We start from the raw sequence: 26,287 nt of genomic DNA, 5'->3' as shown, positions 1-26,287 counted from the left end.
GCCCAGCCCCGCCCCCACCCCGCCCTCAGCCGACGGCAACCAGAGCCCGCTGTTTCGGCCTTGCTGTGTTTATCCATTTCTATTTTGTGCCCTGCGTTCATCTTCTGAATCTACAGGCAGTGAAATAAGTTCCTTCCGTTTCCCTCACAAGTAACTTTGTGGAGTCCCTGGCGTCCTTGTTTTTCTCCTGGGTGTGGCCCGCCTATGACTTCACTCGGGCTCTGGGCCTTAAGTGAGACCCAGGATCTCCGCTCCCATTGCTGCGACAAGGGGAGGGTCACCGCCCTAGAGCCCGCGCGCCAGGCGGGAAACAGGTGTGCGGTCGCGAAGCTCCCGCCTCCCTCGATCTGAGCGCCCCGGCTTCCCAGCGCACCGCAGGTTCTTCCGAACCGCGATCCGCACCGCCCCCCGCGACCCCGCCGGGCTCCGCTCACCCAGGCCGGCAGGTGCTGGCCCCGCAGCTCGCGGCTGATGAACTGGCGCTCGTTGTTGAGGAACTCGAAAGCGGCCTCCAGGCGCCCGAGCTTCCCTCGGCGGTTCCGGCGCCACCACATCCAAAGCAGGACGCCGAGCAGCACCCAGAGTATGCTGAACCCCAGGTAGCCGGCCAGGTAGACGGGCGCCAGGTAGAACAGCACGCGTACCACGAAGGTATAGAGTTCCGGCAGTAGCTGGCTAGTCAGGCGCAGCTCGGGGCCAGGCGAGCGCTGGGCTCCCCGTGCGACGGGGGTTCTGGGCGCACTAGGGAGGCAGGGCTCCTCCACAGACATCTCGTCACCGCCGTCTTGCCCTCTCCAAGAACTTCATCCGAGCTCAGACCTGCACGTCCCGACGACACCTGGGCACATCTGTCCTCCAAGCTCGAGGACCGGACTGCCGAGCCCCTCCGGCCCTGCCAGGGCTCACTAGCCCCTCTTCGCGTGCAGAGCTCGGCGCGCGTGAAAACTGTGAGTGGGGCGGGGCCCGCAGCTGGGAGTGGGGAAGTCCGGAAGTCTCCGCCCAAGAGGGCCCGACCAGGTGAAAGGGGAGGGGCTAGGCAGCCAAGGACTGGGCGGCTTCAGTGTTCTGGAACTCCAGAGTCCCGCCTATCAGCAGCAGGAGTGCAGTAGCCACTTGGAGTGAACTAAGTGCTGCCCCAGGCAGTTTATGACACACCGAGGCCTGTGTATGATGGAAAAACATCACCGAAATCCTGTTTCCTACACCCAATCGAGTCTGGACTTCTAGCAGAGCATTTGAGGCCCTCCGCTCACCTGCCGGGCCTTCCATCGTGGACCTGTCCTTGCATCTAGGCGCACCAGGTGCCCCTCAGAGCCTGCAACACTACTCGTTTTGGCATCTATAAAGCCTGAACTTAGCCCCTAACATAGGCAAGCTGAGCTCAGGGCCCCCCGTAGGCACCCAATACTATCTGCCCCACTCTCCCCGCCCTCTCTGGGGGGGGCATTAATTTGGGTGTTCATTTTCTGCTTCATCAGACAGGGTGCTTCCTAGGTCCAGCCGGCCCTGCTCCTCTGTGGGTCTCCGGTAAGGGCAAGTGACCTGTGAATGAGCCACAAGCTTATGAGGTGCTTGGGAGTCCAGTGAAGCCCAAGAAGTCTGTCTAACTCTAGTGAGTGCTCAGAGCAAGTGGAGCTCTGAATCTCTAAGTTCAGCTATGTATTAGTCACTTTCCTACCATTGGGACAAAACACACAACACCCACAAGAATACACCTTTCAAGTCACATTCCCCAATCCGGTACCACCTCAGATCAGGATATTCATCAATGAAGTTATCAATGGATCAAGCCATTGATAAGTATAGCATCCCTAGGATCCAATCTCCTTCCAAAAGCCCCATCTCTGAACACATGAGACTTTTAGGGAACATTTTAGATCTAAAACATAACAAGATAGTAATTCATCTTGTGGATGGCACACAATGTAGGTAGCTCATATGAGAGGTCACATCAATTACCAGAATGTGCTTTGGAGCCAGCAGGTGTACTGCATGATTTGGAGTGATTTTATACTCTTTCAACAGTTTTATTGAAAGGCTGGGCCCCATGGAAAGCAATCAAATGATAACTGTATTCTCTTTCTGTCTGCCCCTCAGGTCTCTCTCATTCTCTCTCCTGGATAAAACTGTTTGCTACAATTAGAATTCTCAATAACTGAGTAGTCCTGGCAGTCAGAATACCTCCATTCTCAACTGTTCTTGGCCTTCCAGGACTCAGCCAAAAGAGTTTGAAAATTTCCCAATTTAACATCCTGTGATGCTGGCCTGAGAAATCAATGTAAGAATTGCTGCTCAACTGAGTTCCTTTTTAGAGCATACAAATCCTGTTAAAGCCTCTGAAAAATCTTGAAGATAAAAGCTCTAGTTAAACAGTATTTACCCTAGCTCTTGTTACCTTTGCTGCCTGTGTGCCCCATGTTGTTTCTGCTCTGCCATATCTGTTTGTCATCCCTGCCTTGGAGTTGGCTGATTATGGACTCTATGAACTCCAATTTGGTTTGCAACCAAAATTCTGGAAAAAATTAAGTCCGTGAACCAATGTACTACCGTAATTATCAAGTTACCAAAACCTTAACTTTCCCACAGCAGACCGAAGCAGTGGTAGTAGCGCTTGAGCTCATCCAGCACCCTCTGTCTCAGTGACTTATTTACTGCCACCGGAGCCACTGGGCTCTACACTCTCCTCCAGCTTTTTGTTCTTGACCTTCAGGGACTGGTGTCATTGCTGAGAGGGGCCAATGAATCCCAGCCATGCACCAGAAGGTACCCCCCCCCTCGACGAACACACCTGCTGCAGCAGGAGACCATGTCGTTCCTGCCACCACACACAGGTGCTCAGATACCCTTAGTGGGTATCTAAAGTAAAATGTGTGAGGATATAGTTCACTGAGGAGATGTAGAGTACAAGCTCCAGTAATGCAAAAGTGAAAAACTAACAGATAGATGATAAATAGATAAAAATATTCATGGATATTTAGATAAAAATAACAAAATAAGTGGCCACTGATTTATCATGAAGAAAAAATGGCTGTCACAGGTGGAGACAGGGGGAGAGTCCCCACAGTCCCAGGCCTGACTCCTGATGACACAGAAGGCTGTGGAAGAATCACATAGAGACCAAAAGCTTAGAAGCAAAGTTGTTCTTTTATTCAGCAAGAATGCAAGCGTACAGCTGCCTTCTCACAGAGAGATAGGCAGGGGTGCCCGAAATGGAGCCACCATTGCAGGGGGGCTCAAAATGCTGGTTTTCTAGTAGGTGGGGCCTATCCTGCCTCTGGGTTGAGGGCACCCCTACTTGTTTGGTTATGATTAACTTAGCTTATTACTAGGGACAACAGGGAAGGGTCTTTTCAGGGGCCCTTTACATCTTAGGGCCAAGATTCTTTTTTCTTTTGATCTTAGCAAACCAAGCTTTGCAGGGTACAGCATGAAGAGGAGGTACAACCTCAGCAGACTGTCAGCTTTTTATGGGTGGTTAAGCCTGTTCTGCCAGCTATCTGAACTCCTTTGGGGAGGGGCTCATCTCTCCCTAGGGGAGAGGGGGCCTAGGGGTCTCTATCCCTACAGGGCTATAGGCTTTTCTATTACATGGTGACTCTGGTCATGGTACCCCCAAGACATGAGCTCACTTCCTTGGCAACATCTCCAAACAGAACTTGGAACCTTTGTTAATGGGTGTCACAATCTAGTAACAGCCATCTCCCAAGCTCACTTGGCCGGAGACAGTCAACAGGTAACATGCTGAGCTGCTTCTCCACTTCTAGAGGCTGTAGCCTTAGGACCCCAGGTAGAGAAAGTATCTGTGAAAGATTGAGAAGATGGCTTACTCCATCCAGATGCTGCACAACTGTCACAGACACCCCAGGGATGGTCCCCCCGGGAGTGACCACCAGTGACCTACCAAAATCAAGGTACCCCAGGGAAGTCTCCCTAAGCCCAAATACCAACAGCACAGAAACTGGGAAGAGCGGGGGACAAGTATCAACAGGCCCAGAAACACCCAGTAGCTCTGGGCAGGTCTCCCCAGAGCTGGGCACAGAAAACCTAGAGAGTCAAAGTCCAGGGGGGTGGAGACCAAAGTCACAGCCACCGGCCCCCAAGAGACACTGAGAAGCCTGGTGTACATCCATCCAGGCCTGGCCGCCACTACTAGAAACAACTTCACAGAGAGCCTTGCAGAATCCCAGCCAGTGTGGTCCCTGCAGGCAGTCAGGTCACTCTCCTTCTCTAAGCCCTGCCTGCCTGTTTCCCTGGGCAGCCAACCCATCTATGGTCCCTTCTTCCCGGGCACCTCCACCACCCACACCTCTACTCGACTGACCCTGATTTGGGGAGGAGACATCATGACAAGGTCTCTTGAGAATTCTATCTCCTTTGAGGGCCTGTGTGATAAAGATTGAGATGTGTGGTGTTTGGACAATAAACAGCTTTTCACCACACACTGGGTAGAGGAGGAAGGAGACCCATATACTGCGTCACATCAGTTGGAGTTAGAAGAGGCCATCAGGCTTTCTGAGCTAAAGGAAGATTCTGAGTTCTTAATTCATTCATCGCCCTGTATACCAGAACATCCTAAAGTGTCTGTCCAGGAGAAGAGAAATCCATCCACCACAGAGCTGCAGGCTGCTGGGGAAAGCTGTATTATGTGAATGGCCACACTGTCCAGGCCAAACGCTTCAGCAGGCGAGCTCGCTGTGCTGTCTGCACAGACCGAGTAGGGGGACTTGGCCACCAGGTGTATAAGTGCACCAACTGTAAACTCTTGGTTCACAAGAAGTGCCACAAACCTGTCATAATTGAATGTGGGCAGCATTCTTTACCATCAGAGAACATGGTGCCAGTCGATCCATCCTCCATGGCTTCAGACCCTGCACACATAGCAATCCCACATAACCTTTCAACTCATGAGGCTTTAGAGAAAGTTGATGAAGAGAATGAGCCAGGGAACACCAGGGAAAGTGGCAAAGCTTCATCTGGTTTAGGTCTTGAGGACTTTGATTTGCTCCAAGTGATTGGCAGAGGAAGTTATGGGAAAGTACTGTTAGTCCAACTGAAAAAAATCAAACCATATGTATGCAATGAAAGCAGGGAAAAAAGAGAATGTCAACTTTGATCAGGTACAGAGAGAGAAGCGCATTCTACAGTGGGCATCTAACTGTCCTTTTCTAGTTGCACTGCATGCTTGGTTCCAGACAGAAAGTAGACTGTTCCTTGTTCTAGACTATGTCAATGGGGGCAATCTACTGTTTCATGTGCATCAACAAAGAATGCTTCCTGAAGAACATGTCAGATTTTATTCTGCAGAAATCAATTTAGCAGTCAACTATCTTCATCAGCAAGGAATACTTTAAAGAAATTTAAAATTGGAAAATGTATTACTGGACTCAGAAGGGCATATTAAACTCACCAATTATTGCTTGTGTAAGGAAGGCTTATAGCCAGGAGATACAACCAGCATTTTCTGTGGCACTCCTAATTTCATGGCTCCAGAAATTATAAGAGGGGAAGATTACAGTTTCAGGGTGGACTGGTGGAATCTTGGAGTACTGATGTATGTGATGATGATCAGAGAGTCTCCATTCCATCTTGATGAAAGCTCTGATAACCCTTATGAAAACTTAATCAAGTATGTCTTGCAAGTAATTTTGGAAAGAGACATTTTCATACCTCATTGTCTGTACAAGCTGCAAGTGTCCTAGAGAGTTTTCTGAACAGGGACCTAAAAGAATGACTGGGCTGTCATCCTCACAAGGGCTGTGCTGATGTTCAGGAGCATCCATTCTTTCAAAATGTGGACTGGGACATGATGGAGCGAAAGCAGGTGGTGCCTCCCTTTAAACCAAACATCTCTGAGGGATTCAGTTTGGATAACTTTGATCCTGAATTTACTAATGAACCTGTCCAGCTCACCGCAGATGATAATGACATCGTGAGCAAACTTGATGGATATGAATTTGCAGGTTTTGAGTATATCAATCGTCTTACTCTGTATAAAGAAGATGGGGTCTGATCCTCATTTTTCAACTATGCATTTTGCTTATGTTACCATTTAATGCTTGGAAAAACTTGTTACCAGACTGGATAGAATTAACCATTTTAGAATTGTCTGGAAGCTAATTTTAATTTATTGTTTTGAAGTTATATTTAAATGTAATACTTGATCCTTATAGTCTATAGTAGAGAATGTGGAATTTTTTCTTCATAGATTAGATTTTTATGAACTGATTTAAATAACAATGAGGCAATCACTTGTTAGCCACATTTGTATATACATTCCATTTGTTGAGTGGGACATAATGCCTAATATTTTTTCTTTTTACTTATGATACAAGAAAACAATTTGTCTTTTCAGTAAAATATCTTACCTATGCTAGTTTCTGTCCAACCACATTACCTGTACCTTTTGGGCTCAGTTTATGTAGTCTTCAGGAAAATCCAAAAAATAGCAATAATTTTAAATAAAAACACATATACTTGTATCTTTTTTATATGAAGAAAATACAATACATGACTGCAGGCTTTGGAGGGGTAGTAGTTCTCATGAAATGGGGCATCTGGAAGTGGTTGAAGGATAGTTTCTTAAATGTTTACAAATTTTGAATCATTCTGAATTTGAGACTGGATTATTAACTAAAATTAGGAGGCTATATATATATATATATATATCTCATCCTTCTGTTTTAGTATCATTTTTATGCCAAGGATTTGAAAGGTAACCATCATCATCTAAATGTAAATAAGTTATAATGGTACAATCTTAGTTTAATTTAATTTTAGTTAATGATCTGGTTTTGAATTTAGAACAGTTTGGAATTTGTAAACATTTGATAAATTATCTTTTGATCTTTTTCAGATGCCCCATTTCATGAGAAATATTGCTTTTCCAGGGATTATAGGCATGTATTGTCTTTTCTTCATATAACTTAATTTGAAACTAATGAAAACATCAAAGGAAAATGTTTATAGACATTCACATGTTCATTTCTGAGGAATGTATGTTTCTTTTAATGCCTGGAACTTGAAAACAAAAAGCAGTATTCACAACATAAACTTATAGAGAATTCTAACATGTAAGAAATATGTTTATGATCTTGCTTTTAAGTGTTGCTCTTTTCCGTAGGGCATTTCAGAATGTAGAATAACCACCCAGGGTGTTTGTTTACCATGTTTATCACTGACCCCACATTAGACTTCTTTTGGGCTTTTGAACCTCATTTTGAGAAATACTTTCTTCAAGATATTCTTTTGTCCTCCAGTAAAATGGTAGAAAGTGTGTTCATGGTATAATATTTTAAGATGTTACAAGCAGAAATTTACAACTTTATGAACATTTCTGAACAAATTTTACCTGAATGACTTCATTAGATACCTTCCTTGTTCCCCTCAACAAAATCTTATCAGTTTTCTGCCAATGATATCCAAATGATGAGCATTTTTCTTTGATGAGGTTTTCACCATTATTCAGGATGGTCTTTTGTTTTTCAATTTTTTAAGTAATAAGATTAGCTGTATTAGCTGTATATTTTGTAGAGAATATGTTTTCAACTATTTTTGTAGTATTTAAGTGTTATGTCAGTTCTTTTCATGTCATATAGAAAGTGTCTCAAAATACTCTTTAGGGGAATAAGTCAGTTTATAGTCAGAATGGTTGACGTTCTGGTGTTCTAAAAAATTTATTTTGCATAATCCTGTAGTCAGATCATTTTATGCATATATATCTTGGGTTAAATTTCAAGTACTTGTTCAGCACTGGTATATTTACTGTATAAATTTGCTTTGTTTTGATTTTTGTCATGTAGAACACTGCCTTGGTCATCATAATGTAATCTGTGTTGTGTTCTTCTTTTTTCATGTTTACAGCCTTTAAATAAAACATTTAATATAAATTCAAAACAAAACCAAAAAACTAAAAAAACAAATCCTTAACTTATATTTTGACCTTAACATATAGCAAGTACATAAATTTGGAAATTTTTGATTATTTTAAGGTCCATATTTTACCATGTATGAAATCTTGATGTAATCCAATTACTGTTATATTAAAAAACAGTAATGTGTGGGTCTCTGGGCTTTTTTTATGTTTTTGTATACATTAAATAGTCCAAAGTCTAGTAAAATCAGTGATAAATAACAACAACAACAACAACAACCCCCCCCCAGTATTTACCCTAGTGTTTCTCAGAATATTTGAGCACAGAACTCTTTCTTCAAAGCACCTCTATCAATTACCCCAGGTCAGCAGAAGCTAAAGAAACATTAATGTATGACTGAGCTACAGGGAAAGCTCCTGCCACTTCAGGTAGAATGTAGCTGGCTGTCAGGGTGAATAGACCAGGAAGTTAATTGTCAGAACTCTGCTCCTCATCCCTGCAGAGCACAGAACCTTCCCCCAGCACTCAGGTCTAGAGAACACTTCTCACAGATTGAGAGATTATGCCTTGACCCTGTTTTAATTTTAAATTCCTTGGAGAGAAGATCCAGGTGTGTCTACCACTCCTTTTGCTCTTCACACTCACGAGGCCCACACCTCATGCCTCACCTGGGTTAGAGTGTTTGGGGAGGGTTATGGAAGGTAGTGTATTTGAGGGAGGATTACCAGAGAAAGGAAGCTTTTGAATGGGATGGATACCCACAGGCAGATGTCCAGCATAGGGCCTGTCAACATCCTGCAAAAGTTGCCCTCAGCACTGCCTTTTTTGTTCCTGGAATTTGTCAAGCTCATTCATGCCTCTAGTTTTTTGATCTTATTGCTACTTCTACCTGGAATGTTCCTCTCCTAAATCTTCCCCATAGTAATTAGGGTGGTGGGATTATGATTTGATATTTTTCCTCCTCTAAACCTTATAGTGTTATTAAATTACCTCCAGAAATTAAATATATGAGAACATTGAGACCATTGCATCTAAAACTTCATATCCCACTTATCAAATCTGTACTTAGAACACTGGAGCCATTACTTCTTTTCCCCTGATATTGTGGTTTACATCTAAAATGTCGCCAGAAGTCTCATGTTTGGTGTTTGGTGTTTGGAGGTGGGCTTTGGTGAGAGGGGACACTGTGTCACTGAAGGCATGGCTTGAAAGAGTGAATTCTTGTCCCTCCCTCCCTCCTCCCCTTCCTCCCTCCTTCTCTTCCTCCCTCTTTTCTGGTTGCCCTGTGTTGAATACTTTTCCTTTACTATGCCATTCTGCCATGCCATTTCTGCCTTGGAGCCAATTGACGATGGACTGATTCCACTGAAACTGTAAGCAAAAATAAACTTCTTCTCCTGTAAATTGTGGGTGTCAGGTATTTTGTCCAGTGATGGGAAAGTGACTAATGTATAAAACTGGTACCAGAAATGGGACTGTTGCTGTGACTGTACCTGTTCATGTGGTTCAGAAGTCTTTGGAACTGGTTTCAAGAAAAAAAATTGGATTTTGGAACTGGTTTGAAGAAAAAAATTGTAAAGATTTGGAGATGTGAGCTACAGAAGCCCTGGAATGTTATAAGTAGTGCTGAACATGTGATACTGGTCAGAGCTCTGAACACTGAAATGCTGATAGGAATGTGGAAAGTAAATCCCAGGCTCAGTAGGTTTGAAACAAGGACTCCATTTGCCATTGGACTAGAGGAAATATGTGTTATACTTTGGCAGAAAATTTATCTGGGTAGTAAGTCTCTGGCTTATGAATGAATTCCATCCTGGGAAAATTGTTCAAAATTCAGATTTGTTTGGAAGCTGACAATGTGAGTCTTATACAGTACACCCATGAAAGATCACAACTTGAATGTTTGGAAGTCAGGGACTTACTGTATTGCCCATACCCTGAGACTTTGTGGGAAGCTGAGATTAAGAGCAGTGAACTAATTAATTTGGCAGAGGAAATTTCAAGGCAGCCAAACATGCAGGCTGTGGTATGGGTATTGCTAACTGCTTCAGCCAGATCTATAGTAAGAATCAGGAGCAAATAGCAGAGCTGAATGATCTGAAAATTTTTCAGTTTCACTGGAAAGGAAGTGCCTGCAAAGTTGGGGCAAAGGAGAATATGGTTGCTGAAAAGATTAGCATTAAAAAGAAGCCAAGTACTTTGTACAGGAACAAGAAAAAGAGACCTTGGGGGCATCTCAGAAGTCAGCAAGACCCTACCCATTTCAGGCTCAAGGGTGCAAAACTGTAAATTTTTCAAATTTTCAAATTTTTGAAAAGGGAGTCCCTAGGACAGCTACTCATTCAAGACCATCTAAAGAAGTTTATCCCTGAATCAAGCCTTCTAAGCACTCAGACGCTGCTGCAGCTATGGTGAAAGGGGGCCAGGCTATTGCTTGATCTAGCAAACCATGACATCATCCACAGAGTGCTGGTTGTTCTGGTGTGTAGAATACAAGAGTTATGGGGGCACAGAGGCTTCCACTCAGATTTTGGAAGGCAGCCTTGGAGGCCAGGTAAAAATGTGTGCCAGGATCACAGACCCTGCCAGATGTCCCTGAAAGGGCAATGGATGAAGCTGTGAGAATGAAACTGAAGGTGCAGTGGAGGCACCAGGAAGTTGAAGGTTCCAGAAATATGGATCATTGGCTGAGGAAGCTGCAGACAGTTAGTTAAGCCAGCCCAATAGAGAGGCCATGTGGGCTCTAACCAGCAAGACTTTAGTGGCATCATTGCCTAAGCCTTTTGGAGATTGTGTCTCACCACAAACTGTCCTGGGTGCTGGACATGCAGCTTACAGGATTTAATATTTCCTCTGCTAGGTTTCAGTCCTGCTTTGGATAAATTTCTTTCTATTCCCATTTCTCTATTTTCGAATGGCAATATTTACCCTGTGCCATTATATGGTGGAGGTATTTAACTTTCTTTAAAATTTTTTTTTCCAGTACCAGGAATCAAACTCAGGACTATGTGCTTGCCAGGCAGGTGCACAGCCATTGAACTACATTTCTAGCCCATTGTTTTTTCTATTTTTATAGGGGCTCACAGCCAAGAGTTTGCCTTGAGTCTCAGAGGATGTTTTGGACTTGAACTTTTCAGCAATGATGAACTAATAAGACATTGATGAATCTAAGAGACAAACTAAATGCATTTTGCACAATGAGAGGGACATTAGCCTTTTGGGTGTAGGGAGAGAATGTTATGGTTTAGATCTAAAATGTCCCATAGGGCGGGGGATTCAGCTAAGTGGTTATGCCCCCTGGTTTGAAAGCGCAAGGACCTGAGTTTGATCCCCGGTACCCCCCTCCCCCCCACAAAAAGGGCTGGGGACTTAGCTCAGTGGTTTTGCCATCTGGCTTGAAAGTGCAAGGACCTGAGTTCGATCCCCAGTACCAAATAAATAAATAAATAATAAAATAAAATAAAATGTCCCATAAAAGTCTCACATTTAGAGGAAGAGCTTGATCAGAAGGGGTGCACCACTAGATGTGTGACTTGGAAGGGTATATTCTTGTCTTTGGCTCCTCCCTTCTTGCTCTGCTTCCTGGCTTCCATGTGATGAACAACTTTCCTCTGCCATGCTGTTTTTGCCTTGGAGCCAGCTGACCATGGACTGAATCCACTGAAATGTGAGCCAAATGAACTTCTACTTTAAATTGTGGGTGTCTAGTATATTGTCTCAGTGGTGGGAAAGTGACTAATAGATGAGGTCACTCTCATTACTACAGTCAAAAAATTGTGGACTGTTTGATCACAGCACAATTTGGGGAGGATGATGCTTTCTAGAACCTTTGCTTATACTCCATTGCCACACACACAGAGGAGGTGAGCCACTTCCAGTGAACAGGAGGAGGCTTCTGGGCCAATGTACCACCCCCGGCAGCACAAAGGAGGTGAGCTGCTCCCACAAACAGGAGGAGGCTTCTGGGCCACCATACCAGCCCTGCCAGCACAGAGGAGGTGAGTCGCGTGGGTGTCAGCAGCACACCCCCCCCATGAAATGCTGAAATGAGAAGACATATAAACAAGTTTCAAAACCAGACTTCCAAATCACCTAAAGCAACACCAAAGGGAAACAAGATGGAACACTGTGATACTCAACCACCTGGACTCCCTGAACTGGCAACAAAAGAGGATTGGGGAAAAATGAAATCAGAAATAATTTCTCAGATAACAGCAGAGATTGTGCCCATAGTGCAAGACATGATTAATAAATCTAGAGAGGACACAGATAAAAAAAATAGAGGAGCTGAGGAACATGATGGAATCCCAACATAGGAATCAAATGGAATCCATAAAACAGATTTCCAGGAGATTGAAAACTCCATTGAAAGTCTATGCAGCAGAATAAGCCAAAGTGAGGACCGAATTTCAGATATAGAAGATAAGATTGCTATTAGTGACCAGGAAAAGAAAAATTTCTTTAAAATTGTAAGGGACCACAAGAAATCAATCCAGCAGCTACTAGACAATGCAAAGAATAATATAAGGCTGATTGGAGTCAATGAAGAAACAGGAGAGAGTGCAGATGACATAAAAAAACTGTTCACAGAAGTGATGGCAGAAAACTTCCCAAGCAGGGGAAAAGAACTTGACATAAAAATAAGTGAGGCATATAGGATTCCAAGTAGCCATGATCAAAAAAATCTATACATGGGTATATAATAGTTAAGATTCCAGAAAAGAAAATTCCAGAAACCCAACAGAAGAACAAAATTCTGCAAGCAGTGAGAGAAAAGAAACAAATCACATACAAAGGAGAACCCATCAGAATCACAGCAGACTTCTCAATGCAAACCCTCAAGGCCCTAAAAGAAAACAGCCTCCAACCCAGATTGATGTACCTGCAAAATTATCTTTCAAAATTGATGGAGAAATAAGATACTTTCATGACAAAGAGCACCTTAGGAACTTCATGAATATCAAACCAGCACTCCAAAAAATTTTAGACAATATCCTAGGAAAAGACAATGAGGATCACAACCCCAGGAAGCCCAGCACAATGAATCTGGCAGGCATGACAAGAAATTAAATGCAAAGGGGGAGAACCCAACAAATAGAAGAAGTCATGACAATGATAAGTCAATATGGATAAGTTATAACCATCAATGTGAATGGTCTCAAATCAAAAGTCAAAAGAAACAGACTGGCAGAATGGGTCAAGAAGCAAGATCCAACAATATGCCGCATAAAAGAAACACATTTAATTCAAAAAGACTCATAGTCTGAAAGTTAAAGGGTGGAAAACAATACTCCATGTGACAGGACCCCCCCCTCCCCCCCGCAAAAAAAAAGCAGGAGTACCTATCCTCTTTGCAGATCAAGTGGATTTCAAATGAAAATCTGAAACACTGTGGTCCCAAGAATTTCAGATAGGGGATAGAGAACTTGTATGTACAAATCTATTGTGAACATGTGTTTTCATTCCTAAATAAAATCTTAAGAATAGAAATATTGGTTCTTAACAGTAATACAAGAAATTTCTATATTGTTTTCCAAAATGGTTTTATCATTTTACATTCACATTAGCAGTATTAGTAAGCTCTAACTGGTTCACACCTAAGCTGACATTTGTTCTTGTAAAACTTTTAACTTCATCTCCCTAATGAATGTATAATTCAATCTTGTTATTGTATTGATTAGTATTTTTCTAATTGTTTTTATTTATTTTTATTTATTTATTTTAGTACCGGGGATTGAACTCAGGTCCTTGTGCTTTTGAGGCAGGCAGCAGAACCACTGAGCTAAATCCCGGCAATATTTTTCTGATTCTAGTGTTGCACACCTTTTCTTGTGCTGTACTGGCTATTTATCATCATCTTGTGTCTACTTTTTAATTGGGCTGTCTATTAATGAGCTGTAAGAGTTCTTTATATATTCAGGTCTTAGGTTACGTGCATTGTAAATACGTCTGTTTAAGGACTACTTTTCATTTTCTTAATGATGCCATTTAAAGTTCCAAATTTTGATGGAATCTCATTTATCAATTTTTTTCTTCTATACATCATGTTTTTTATATCCTAGGAAATTCTTGCCAACCCTAAATTCATAAACATTTTCGCTTATAATTTCTTCTTAAAGTTTTATAGTTTTAGTCTTTCATATTTAGATTCATAGATCCTTTCAAGTTATTTTTTTCCCCCATTAACTTTATTGGTAAATTTTAGGTATACCATACAGTTACATTCATCATTGGGATCTTGTATCATTACATGAGTCTTGATTCTTATTTTTTTTCCCCTTACCTTGCCCTCCCTTCACCCCCTCCACCCTTCCCTATTTGCAAAGACCTTGTTTCCATTTTTTTCCTCTTCTCATATTTTTTCCTTTCCCTTTTTTCCCTTCCCCTACCCCTCACAATTCCCCTGCTCTTTTAGAACTTTTCTTCCTGTTACACAATATCAGTTATACATTTTTAAAATTACAATATTAAGATCTAGGAGACATTACCACAGATTTTACAGAATTTAAAAGGATATAGAAAGCATATTACAAAAATCTTTTTTGAAATAAATTTGACAACTTCTAAGAAGTAACTTAGAAGACAAATTCATGAAATTAACTCTGGAGGAAATATAAAATTTGAATAGCACCTATTAAAGAAAGTATATTCCTAGCTTGAAAACATACCTATATGACAACGGCAGGCTCATAAACATTTTCACTGATAAATTATATCAAATAATTAAAGCAGAAAAAAGAAGGAACACTTCTCCCCTCATTTTAGGAACTCAACATTGTGCTAATCCTAAAATTGGATAAAGATAATAGAAGAAAAAAGTATGAACATAGATAGAAATTTGTTTAACAAAACAAACTATTAGAAGTCAGATCTGGCAAGATGTAGAAAGTGGTTTTGTTATAGGGATGGCAGTGTTGGTTCAGCATTGGAAGATCCACCCCTAAAAGTCATCATTTTAACAGAGGAAAGGAGAAAGCCATATGATCCTGTCACTAGTTGGAGAAAAAGTATTGGACTAAATTCTACACCTGTTCATGGTAAAAGCTATCAGGAGACTAGAAGTAGAACAGAAACTCCTCAACAAATTAAAGGCATGTACTCCATACTTCCAGCGAGAATGCCTTGTATGAATGGAGAAGACACAATGCTTTCTCCTTCAGGTGGGGAACAAGGGCAGATATGCTTACTCTTTATCTGTCCATTAAACTTTGAAACATAGGCCCCACCAAAATAGTATGGCAATAAAATGACACAACTAGGATAGGATTGGCACAGAAGAGGCAAAATCTTTATATGTAGATGAAATGATCATCTACAGAGAAAATACTAAGAAATCTCTAGGAGACCCTAGAACTTGTACTTGAATTTAGCAGGATTAGAAAACACAAGCTATATATAAAAATTCAGGTCTGTGTATACTTGCTATAAATGAAGAACTGGATATTGAAATTTAAAAGTTAAATAGGAGTACAAAGGACCCAGAAAACCCAAAAACAAAAACAAAAACAGTGTTGGAAGACGTTTAGCACCCAATTTTAAGACTTCTTCTAAAGCTACAGTAATCAAGGCAGTGTTGGTGTAAGGAAAGACATATAGATCATTGGAATAAAACAGAGAATCTAGAAATAGAACCACACATATATGGTCCACTGAGTTTTGAAAGATTATTTAACATTAGCATTTTATAGAATATAAACTCAATTCAAGAGCCAAGGAAAAGATAGTGTTTTCAGCAAACAGCATTAGAACACCTGGTATCCGTACATAAAAAATTAACCTCAACCCTTTTTTTCCATACATGAAAATAACTTGAAGGGATCTATGAAACTAAATAAGAAAGCCTAAAAGTATAAAACTTTAAGAAGAAATTATAAGGGAAAATATTTATGAATTCAGGGTAGGCAAGAACTACCTAGGATACAAAAAACATGATGTATAAAAGAAAAAAAATTGATAAATGAGATTCCAGCAAAATTTAGAACTTTAAATGACATCATTAAAATGAAAAGCAGTGCTTAAACAGACCATATTTACAATGCATATAACCTATGACCAGAATATATAAAGAATTCTTAGAGCTCATTAATAGAAAACCCAATTAAAATGTAGACGTAAGAAGATGATAAACAACCAGTATAGCATAAGGAATGGTGTGCAACTCTAGAATCAGAAAAATACTAATCAGTACAATAATAAGATTGAATTATACACTCATTAGGGAGATGAAGTCAAAATTTTTAAAAGCCTTGTCATGACCTTTTCTTTTTGTTGGATTCTCCCTCTTTGCATTTAACTTGTCACCCCCAATGGAGTCATTCTGCTGGGTTTCCTGGGGTTGTGATCCTCACTGTCCTTTCCTAGGGTATAGTCTAAAATTTTTTGGAGTGCCGGTTTGGTATTCATGAAGTTCCTGAGGTGTTCTTTATCATGAAAGTATCTTATTTCTCCATCAATTTTGAAAGAGAGTTTTGCAGGGTACATCAATCTGGGTTGGAGGCTGTTTTCCTTTAGGGCTTGAAATACATCACTCCAAGCTCTTCTTGCCTTGAGGGTTTGCATTGAGAAGTCTGCTGTGATTCTGATGGGCTTTCCTTTGTATGTGATTTGTTTCTTTTCTCTCACTGCTTGCAGAATTTTATTCTCCTGCTGGATTTCTGGAATCTTAACTATTATATGCCTATGTGTAGATTTTTTTTTATTAAGGCTAGCTGGAGTCCTATATGCCTCACTTATCTGTATGTCAAGTTCTTTTCCTCTCCTTGGGAAGTTTTCTGCCATCACTTCTGTGAAGAGTTTTTTTTTATGTCATCTGCACTCTCTCCTCTTTCTTCATTGACTCCAATCAGTCTTATGTTATTCTTCTTTTCATCGTCTAGCAGCTGCTGGATTGATTTCTTGTGTTCCCTTACAATTTTAAAGCAATTTTTCTTTTCCTGGTCACTAATTGCAATCTTATCTTCTACTTCTGAAAATTCTATCCTCACATTGGTTCATTCTGCTGTGCAGACTTTCGATGGAGTTTTTAATCTCTTGGAAATCTGTTTGTATCTGTTTTATGGATTCCATTTGTTTACTATGTTGGGATTCCATCATATTCCTCAGATCCTCTATTTTTTTATCTGTGTCCTCTCTAGATTTATTAATCATGTCTTGTACCATGAGCAAAATCTTAGCTGTTATCTGAGTAATTATTTCCGATTTCATTTTTCCCAGATCCTCTTTTGTTGCCAGTTCAGAAAATCCAGGTAGTTGAGTATCACAGTGTTCCATCTTGTTTCCCTTTGGTGTTGCTGTAGGTGATCCAGAAGTCTGTTTTTGAGGCTTGTTTATGTGTCTTCTCATTTCCACGGAGTGGGGGGTGCTTCTAGTGCCCACACGGCTCACTTTCTCTGCCCTAGGAGCTTGGGATGGCAGCAGGGGAGCTTCCTTTTGGGTGCTGGGACTGGCTTAGCTTCTCTGCCCAGAGCTTGGAATGGTGGTGGTGGGGCTTCCTTCTGGGTGCTGGGATCGGCTCAGCTTCCCTCTCCTAGGAGCCTGGGATGGAGGCGGGGAGCTTCCTTCTTGGTGCTGGGACCAGATGAGCTTCCTTTCAAGTTATTTTTATGTATGGAAATAAAGGGTTGAGGTTAATTTTGTACATACAGATAACAGGTGTTCTAGTGCCATTTGCTGAAAACACTATCTTTTCCTCTGCTCTTGAATTGAGTTTATATTCTATAAAATGTTAATGTTAAATAATCTTTCAAAACTCAGTGGATCATATATGTGTGGTTCTATTTCTAGATTCTCTGTTTTATTCCAATGATCTATATGTCTTTCCTTACACCAACACTGCCTTGATTACTGCAGCTTTAGAGGAAGTCTTACAATTAGGTACTAAATGTTTTACAACACTGGGTTTTTTTTCCTTTTTCCTTTTCTAGGTCTTTTGTACTCCTACATAACTTTTTTTTTGGTACTAGGGATCAAACTCGGGTCCTTTCACTTGCACAGCAGGTGGCAAAACCACTGAGCTAAATCCCCGGCCCACTCCTACATAACTTTTAAATTTCAAGATCCAATTCATTTATAGCAAGTATACATAGACCTGAATTTTTATATATACCTTGTTTGCTAATCCTGCTAAATAGAAGTTCCAGGGGCTCCTAGAGATTTCTTAGTATTTTCTCTGTAGATGATCATTTCATCTACATATAAAGATTTTACTTCTACCTTGCCAGTCCTATGCTAATTGTTTCTTTTTATTGCCAGACTATTTTGGTTTTGGCCTATGTTTCAAAGTTTAATGCACAGATGAAGAGTAGGCATATCTCCCCTCGTTCCCCACCTTAGGGAGAAAGCATTGTATCTTTTCCATTCATATAAGGCATTTTTGCTGAAAGTATGGAGTACATGCCTTTTCTGTTGAGAAGGTTCTGTTCTACTTCTAGTCTCCTGATAGCTTTTACCATGAACAGCTGTAGAATTTAGTCCAATACTTTTTCTGCAACTAATGACAGGATCATATGGCTTTTTCTTTTCCTCTGTTAAAATGCTGACTTTGGGGGTGGATCTTTTAATGCTGAAACAACACCATGCCTATAATCAAACCACTTTCTACATCCTGCCAGATCTGACTTCTAAGTTTGTTTTATTAAACAAATTTATCTATGTTCATACTTTTTTCTTCTATTATCTTTATTCAGTTTTAGTACTAGAACAATGTTGATTTCCTAAAATGAGGGGAGAAGTGTTCCTTCTTTTTTCTGCTTTAAATGTTTGATATAATTCGTCAGTTAAAATGTATATGAGCCTATTGTCATATAGGTATGTTTTCAAGCTAGGAATATACTTTCTTTAATAGGTGCTATTCAAATTTTATATTTCCTCCAGAGTTAGTTTCATTAATTTGTCTTCCAAGGTACTTCTTAGAAGTTGTCAAATTTATTTCAAAGAAGATTTTTGAAATATGCTTTCTATATCCTTTTAAATTCTGTAAAATCTGTGGTAATGTCTCCTAGATCTTGATATTGTAATTTAAAAGTGTATAATTGATATTGTGTAAAAGGAAGAAAAGGTCTAAAGGTGCAGGGGAAGTGGGAGGGGTAGGGGAAAGGAAAAAAGGGAAAAGAAAAATATGAGAAAAGGAAAAAAATGGAAACAAGGTCTTTGCAAATAGGGAAGGGTGGAGGGGGTGAAGGGAGGGCAAGGGAAAGGGAAAAAAATAAGAACCAAGAGACTCATGTAATGGTACAAGATCCCAATGATGTATGTAACTGTATTTTATACCTAAAATGTACCAATAAACTTAACGAAAAAAAAAAAGATCAGGCCCCTTTTTGCCTTTGCTGACCAGTGCATGCCATGTTGTTTCTGTTCTGCCATGCCTGTTTGTCATCTCTGCCCTGGAGTTGGCCAGTTATGGACTGAAACCTCTACAAATTGTAAGCCAAATAAACCCCTTCCCCTCTAACATTCCCTGTCAAGTATTTCGTCTCAGCAATGTAACTATCACAGAAATTTCGTACCAGAGAAGTGGAGTTGTTGCTGTGACATTACCTGGCCATGTGGCTCAAAAGCCTTTGGAACTGGGCTTGTAGGAAGGGGAAGAGTTAGAAAAGATCTGGAGACATTGGCTAGAGGAGCAGCACTGGAATGCCTTAGGTTGTTTTGTATGGGAGGTTCTGGTCAAAGCTTAGAGGATCAGAAGCATGGTAAAGACCAGGTGGCTCAGGAGGTTTCTGCTGGGAAGGACTGCATTGGCTGCTGGACTCCAGAAGATGTGTGTTATGGCTTGACAGAAAGTTTGTTTGAATTTTGCTCATGTTCAGAGACTTTGCTGAAAGATTCAGAGATGCAAGCCAAAGAAATACAGCTGGAACACCTTAGGCCATTCTGTATGGGAGATTCTGGTTAGAGCTCAGAAGACATGAAAGCTTGTAAAGACCAGGCTAGGGAAGTTTCTGCTAGGAAAAAGGACTGCATTGCCTGTTGGACTCCAGATGATGTGTGTTATGGCTTGGCAGAAAGTTTGTCTGAATTTTGTTCATGTCCAGAGACTGCTTGAGACTGAGATTAGGGGCAGTGGACTAATTAATCTTGTAGAAGAGATTTCAAGGCAGTTAAATATCGAGGCTGTGGCATGGCTACTGTTGGGAGCTTTTAGCCAGATCTATGTTGAGGATTAAGAGCAAAAAGCCCAGCAGAATGATTTAAAAAGTTTTGAGTTTGATCAGAAAGGAAGCACCAGTAAAGATGTGGGCTGCAAAGATAAAGCAGAGGAATTCGTGATTGCTAAGAAGGAACAGGAGAATAGAAAAGATGGCCTGAGTGCATCACAGGAAGCAGCAGGACTCCATCCTTTGCAGCCTCAGAGTTACAAAGGTGAAGGAATTTGCTTTGAGAAGAAAGCCCCAGAGAACCAGATTCCAAAATGGTGGTGGGCGCACCATATTCCAGAATGGCAGTGGCCTAAGGAAGTTGTTTCAAAATGGTAGCTTAGGGAAGTTGTTCCTCAGGACTTGGTTTATCAGCATTGGACCCCTACAGCCAAGAGAAAGGGAAGACTGGCTATTAATGCTCCAGCTGGCAGCAGACCTTGGCATCACCCATGCAGCACTGGTTTTAGGCGCATGAAGAATGCAAGAGTGGTGGGGTCAGGAAGGCTTCCACCCAGATTTCAGAAGAAGACCTGGGAGGCCAGGAAGGGTACCCCTGCGAGGGCAGGATGTGAAGCTGTGAGTGTGAAGCCAAAGGTGCAGTGGAGACCCCAGAAGTTTGGAGAAGCCAGAAGCATGGATCATCTGAGGAAAGCTGCAAGGAGGGAGCAGAGCCAGCCCAAGAGAAAAGCCATGGGAAGTACAACCACCAGAAGTGCCATAGGGGAGGAGCCACCAAAGCCTTTTGGAGTTCACAATCTACCACAGACTGCCTTGGATGCTACACATGGAACTACAGGACTTAATGTTTGCCCTGCTGGATTTTGGACTTATTTTGGTCCCATTCCTTTGTATCCTCCTGTTTGTACCTTTTGGAATGGTAATGTCTATATTGTGCCATTGAATGTTGGAAGTGTTTGACTTTCTTTTCATTTGTATAGGGGCTTGCAGCTAAGAGTTTGCCTTAAATCTCAGAGGAGATTTTGTGTTTTGTTTTTGTTTTTGTTTTTTGTACCAGGATCGAACTCAGGACCTTGTGCTTGCAAGGAGGGCCCAGGTCCACTGAGCTAAATCCCCAGCCCTTCAGAGGAGACTTTGGAATTAGACATTTCAGCAATGCTGAAATGGTTAGGACTTCAGCAACTCTTAGAGATGGACTAAATGCCTTCTGTGTAAAGGAATGTACATGAGTCTTTGGGGGTGGGGGCAGAGGTGGAATGTTATGGGTCTGGATGTCCCCCCAAAGCCTCATGTGGTCATAGGCTTGATCTAGAGTGTGTGAAGCTGGAATTGATTCATGGTGCAGTGCTAGGCACAAGGGCACTAGAATTCAGGGTGTGAGTGCTACCTGCCCCACGTAGACTGAACAAGATAAAAAGGGCTGGAAGATACTGTTAAGTTCCCCCTGTTGCCTCTGCTGCCTAATGCATGCCCTGTTGTTTCTCCTCTGCGATGCTTTTTTGCCATCCCAGCCTCAGAGCCAGCTGATTATGGATGAAACCTCTATGAACTGAAGCCAAATAAACCCCTTCCCCTCTAATTTTGGATGTCAGGCATTTTGTCTCAACAATGAGAGAAAAGTAACTAAACAGATACTCAATTGGAGTTTGGAGAGTTGAAGAAGTGATTGATAGTGTGGGACAAAAACCTATGTAGACAGTTTGTAAAAATGTCACTTAAATTCTTAGGCCTTCAGTCTCCTGCCTAATAATTTACAAATATTAAATTTTTTTCTGATCTTTAAAAAAAAAGATCAGATCTTATTAGATTCTGCTCTGATTATTATTGGTGGGTACTCAATTCAATGACTGGTGCATTTTTTAAGAAAAAAGAATCTTGGACATAGAGATATAAAGAAGGCACAGAAAGGGAAGAAGGCCATGTGAAGACAGAAGTACAAACTGGAGTGATACAGCTACCAAGGAAGGCCAAGGATTGCTTTCAAACAACAGAAGCTAGGAAGAAGCCAAGAAAAATTGTTCCCTAGACCCTTTGGAGAGAGTTTAGCTCTGCCTACATCTTGATTTCAGACTGCTGGCCTCCAGAACTGTAAGATGAATACATTCCTATTGTTTTAGGCCTTCCAGTGTGTGGCACTTTGTATAGCAGCTCTTAGAAACAAATATAGCCACCTACTGAATGCCACATGCTATCCAAAGCACAAGAGGTTCAGGAGTGACAGAATCCCTGCTCTGACATTCTAGCGGAGAAGACAAGACAACAAACATTGAAAAACAAGAAAAGTGTAGGGAAGGAAAAGTGCTGTGAAGACAGTGCCACAAGCAGTGTGAAGCAGTGTGATCAGAGCGGGCAGCGGGCTGTTTTAGCCAGGGTGGTTTGGAAAGGCCTGTCCAAGAAGTTGAGAATCTGAGTTGAGAATCAAATAAAAGATGAGAAGTATACATATAATTTCAGCTTACTAAAGGAAGTTGGTATCATAAAATTGTCTTTCTTTTGGAACAGAAACATAAGTATCCTCCACTATGTAGGTGTCATTAGTTTTACTTTTGCACTCCCATATGGGGCTACAAAGTCATTTCTATGTATCTGTCCTTGCTGTAGGACTAGGGTTTCCCTGAGGCAGGGTCAGTGCCCAGGTCTGAGCTCAACACATCAAGAGGCCAGGGACAAGCACAGCCTACACTGCATTGGCCTGGATTTGAGTCTACTCTCCAGCACTTCCTGCATCTGGGACCCTAGGACTGTAGGAAAGCTCCTTTATTCTTCTGCAGTTTTACTTCCTCCCCTATAAAATGCAGATCATAGTAATACTTAAATCATAGGATGGCTGTGAGGATTGGGTAAGATGCAATGTTTGTAAAGCTGCAGATCCAGATGGGGAAGTTGTCAGGCAAGAATTTAATTCTGCCTCTATTGTTTGACTTTTTAACCACAAGAATGTATTGTGTATAATTATTTTTACAATTTGTTATTGAGCTAAAATGCATACAACATAATATTTACAAGTGTAACCATTTTTAAGTGTACAGCTTAGTGGTATGAAGTGTATTCATATTGTGGTGCAACCATCACCACCACTCATCTCCAGAACACTTCATCTTGGAAAACTGAAACTTTACACCCATGAAACAATAAGTCCTATTCCACCCAGCTGCCAAATTCATGATAGCCACCATTCTACTTTCTGTCTTGATGATTCCAACTATAGTACCTTATATATGTGGAGTCATAGTTATGTCTTTTTGTGAATGACTTGTTTCCTTTAGGATAATATCCTCAAGGTTCATCCATGTTGTAGCATACGGAAGAATGTCCTTTGTTGTCACTTCCTCATTGCTGGGACAAAATACACCTGCAACTTAAAGGAGGAAAGGTTTAGTTTGGCTCACAGTTATAGCACATGATCAGTTGGCTTCAAGGCAGAACGGCATGACAGAGGGGTCTGGTGTGGAAGAAAGCTGCTCACATCATGGCAGCAAGGAAGCAGAGAGAGAAAGGGAGTAGCCAGAGAGGAAGATACACCCTCCCAGGTCACACTGTTAATGACATGCCTCCCTCAACCAGGCCACATCTCCTAACACCAGTCCAGTCCTCTTCCCAAAGCCCTGCATATGAGCATGTGAGGCCTTTGAGGGACATTCTCCATATAAACCATAACATTTGTTTTAAGATGGGGGCCTAGCTATATTGAACTCAGAACTCTTCATCTTGCATCAAGCTGACCTCAAACTCCTGGGTTCAAGTGACCCTGCTGCCTCACCCTCCCATGCAGCTGGAATTGCAGGTACATGTCACCACACTCAGCTTGTCCATTTTAAGGCTAATAGTTTTGGTTAACTAATGAGAGTTTTGGTTTTCTGCCCTAGTTGGCTAGCTAATGTAAATTTTTTTGTAACATCTTTCACTCTGCTCTTTAGGTGCCTAAAATAACTATTGAGCTTCTTCTTCCTGTGGCTAGAAGAAAACACTTTCTTTTGACCTCAGATAGAAGTCTTTGTTATCAGTAGAGAATCTCCGTCTAGTCTCCTCACAGGCTGGCATCAGACATAGAGTATTCTGCTCCACATGCAGTTTTAGTTTCTTTGGGATCTTTGGGATCTTTCAATTCCAGTCTTGCACCCAGTTGAAGACTGCTCCTGTTAGTCTCTATGTAGCACTTAGGTTACAAGGTCACGTCCCAAGATCTTCCCAGGGCTAGCAGACACAGGACTGACAGAGTTGTGTCCACTGAAGAAGGTCACTGATTTCTCAGGCTGTCCATACGGACAGCAGCTCATCCTCACAGAGCTACCACAATCACCCCTAAGTCACGAACGCCAGTGCCAAGGTGCAAACCTGGCTGTGCAGAGCAAGGACCAGGTGAGAAGCAGGCAATCTCTGTCCTCTCTGCCCTTCCAGAAAACTAGCAGGGTGTTCTGTTGCAGATTCCCACCCTGGCAGCAGTCCCACCTGTAGCCCCTGGGCTCTGACCTAATGATTCTGTATTTTATGCTCAATTCCTTTAATACCACAGGATTTCAGGTTTCCTCTTTTGAAAATTAGCTGTATTTTCCAAACTATGGAAGTTATTTTCAAGAAAATTTTCACTCTTAGCTAAGTTTTAAAATGTTTGGTATGGAGGTGTTCATATTATTCTTATTCTTTTTAATGTCTTTAGGAGCTGTATTGATGTTCCTTTTACATTCTTGTTACAGCTACATTGTGGTTTCTTCTTTTGGTCCTCTATCAATCTTGCTAAGGACTTATCAATTATAGTTAATCTTCTAGATAACCAAAATTTGGCTTTAATTATTTTCTGTTGTATATATGCTTATTATTTCACTGATTTTGCTTCTATCTTATAAACTTTCTTGGGCTTTACTTTTTTTGTTTGTTTCTTTTATTTCCTCTCTTTAGTTAGCTTTTTGAGATAGATTTTAGGATAATTTTCAACCTCTTTTATGATATATATATATAGAGAGAGAGAGAGAGAGAGAGAGAGAGAGAGCTTTAGGCTTCTGTCAAAGCACAGCTATAACTACATCCTACAGGATTTTAAAATAACAAATTGCTAACATTTATTAAGATCACATAATTGTGTGACTGGCACACAGTGTACATGCCATATAAGCATCCTCTTCCCATTCACCTATTTATTTTTATTAAGTATAATTTACATAGCATAAAATGCATAAGTCTTAACAGTATACCCCAATCAACTTTTACCAATTATGCATCCATATAAACACCAAGTCCAAATACTGAACTTTCTTATCACCCCAGAAAGTTTTCTTATGCTTCTTTCTAGTTAAAATTCATATTCAAGGGTAACTACTCTACTGACTTCTAAAACCATTAATTAGATGTGCTTCTTTTTTAACTTCATATAGATCAAGTCCAACAGTAATCCAAGAGTATGTACACTTTCATGTCTGGCTTTTTTGCTCAACTTAATATTTTTTATATTCATCTTTATGGTTTTGTGTATGAGAATTAGGTTTTAAACTTTGCTAAGTAATGTTCTATTGTATGGATATACGATATACTCCAATTTGCTGAAAATGAAAATTTAAATTTTCTTCTAGTTCTTGGCTATTACCACTTTTTGCTGTTTCACTGTGAAGAAAGCTATAACAATTCTTGTATATATCGTTAGGTAAACATATGCTCTCGGTTTTGTGTAGAATTACTGATCATAGAATATGAAAATTTTTAGTTTTAGTAGGTATTTCCAATATTTCTAATGTTTTAAAAGAGAAAGTATTAAGTAATCTTGCCTTCTTGAGATTCTTGTTTTTCTTTATATTTATAACATAACAGAGTTCTTAATGCTTTATCAAACATTTAAAGGTCAGAGAACAATCCTAATTTTCTCTGTTGATTTTTAAGGTTATTGTGATAACTTTGGACAATTTCAGCTTGTCTTATAAAACTGTACAAAGCAAGGATAGATATATTATATATATTATTATATAATATATAACATTATATACCATAACATATATTTACATTATGTTTTATATATTACATCACACATATATTATATATTATAATATATACTTGTATAATACATATATGTATATATTATATATATATATTATAACATCATCACAAGAGTGATAGCTCTTTACCTTCAACATTTTTCATTGCTGAGAAGCAAGTCACCAATTATGTCCATACTCAAGGAGAGGGAATCATACAAGACTTAAAATTAGAAGTCATCTTAGACTTCTGCCCACCATATCTTAATAATATTGAGTTTTACAACATGAACATGCCATATCCCTTTACTTATTTAGGACTTCTGTAGTTTTTATTTTTTATTCATTGGAAAATATT

General features: G+C 40.6%; 1 protein-coding gene and 2 long non-coding RNA genes across 8 annotated transcripts in view; 1 reads left to right on the top strand and 2 right to left on the bottom strand.

The window, feature by feature from the left end:
* Positions 1-965, bottom strand: part of Esyt3 (extended synaptotagmin 3) — a 48,588-nt gene extending 47,623 nt beyond the window's left edge. For 3 of the 6 annotated variants that reach the window (XM_004834319.3, XM_087186213.1, XM_021248945.2), the window contains exon 1: positions 435-940. In XM_004834319.3, coding sequence (XP_004834376.2) covers positions 435-770 — 336 coding nt within the window. In that variant the 5' untranslated portion in view covers positions 771-940. Of the gene's footprint in view, positions 1-434 lie in introns of all 6 variants that reach the window. The other 3 variants (XM_087186212.1, XM_021248814.2, XM_021248955.2) reach the window with 2 other exon arrangements.
* LOC110346945 (uncharacterized) lies at positions 824-9,504 on the top strand. Its single transcript, XR_002391243.2, has 3 exons — positions 824-947; positions 1,479-1,612; positions 2,098-9,504. It is a non-coding gene; the product is annotated as an uncharacterized LOC110346945 (long non-coding RNA).
* A 6,783-nt stretch (positions 9,505-16,287) lies between these two features.
* On the bottom strand, positions 16,288-25,875 carry LOC147825252 (uncharacterized). Its single transcript, XR_015440827.1, has 2 exons — positions 23,181-25,875; positions 16,288-17,457 (listed from the first exon to the last, which is right to left on the bottom strand). It is a non-coding gene; the product is annotated as an uncharacterized LOC147825252 (long non-coding RNA).
* Between the last annotated feature and the right edge of the window lie 412 nt (positions 25,876-26,287).

This window comes from Heterocephalus glaber, unplaced genomic scaffold (assembly GCF_053883595.1).
Source record: "Heterocephalus glaber isolate CG9 unplaced genomic scaffold, H.glaber_assembly_v1.0 deba00001504, whole genome shotgun sequence".
Classification (NCBI taxonomy): Eukaryota; Metazoa; Chordata; class Mammalia; order Rodentia; family Bathyergidae; genus Heterocephalus; species Heterocephalus glaber.
The sequence above is the reverse complement of the archived record's forward strand: the minus strand, read 5'-3'. Positions and strand labels throughout refer to the sequence as shown.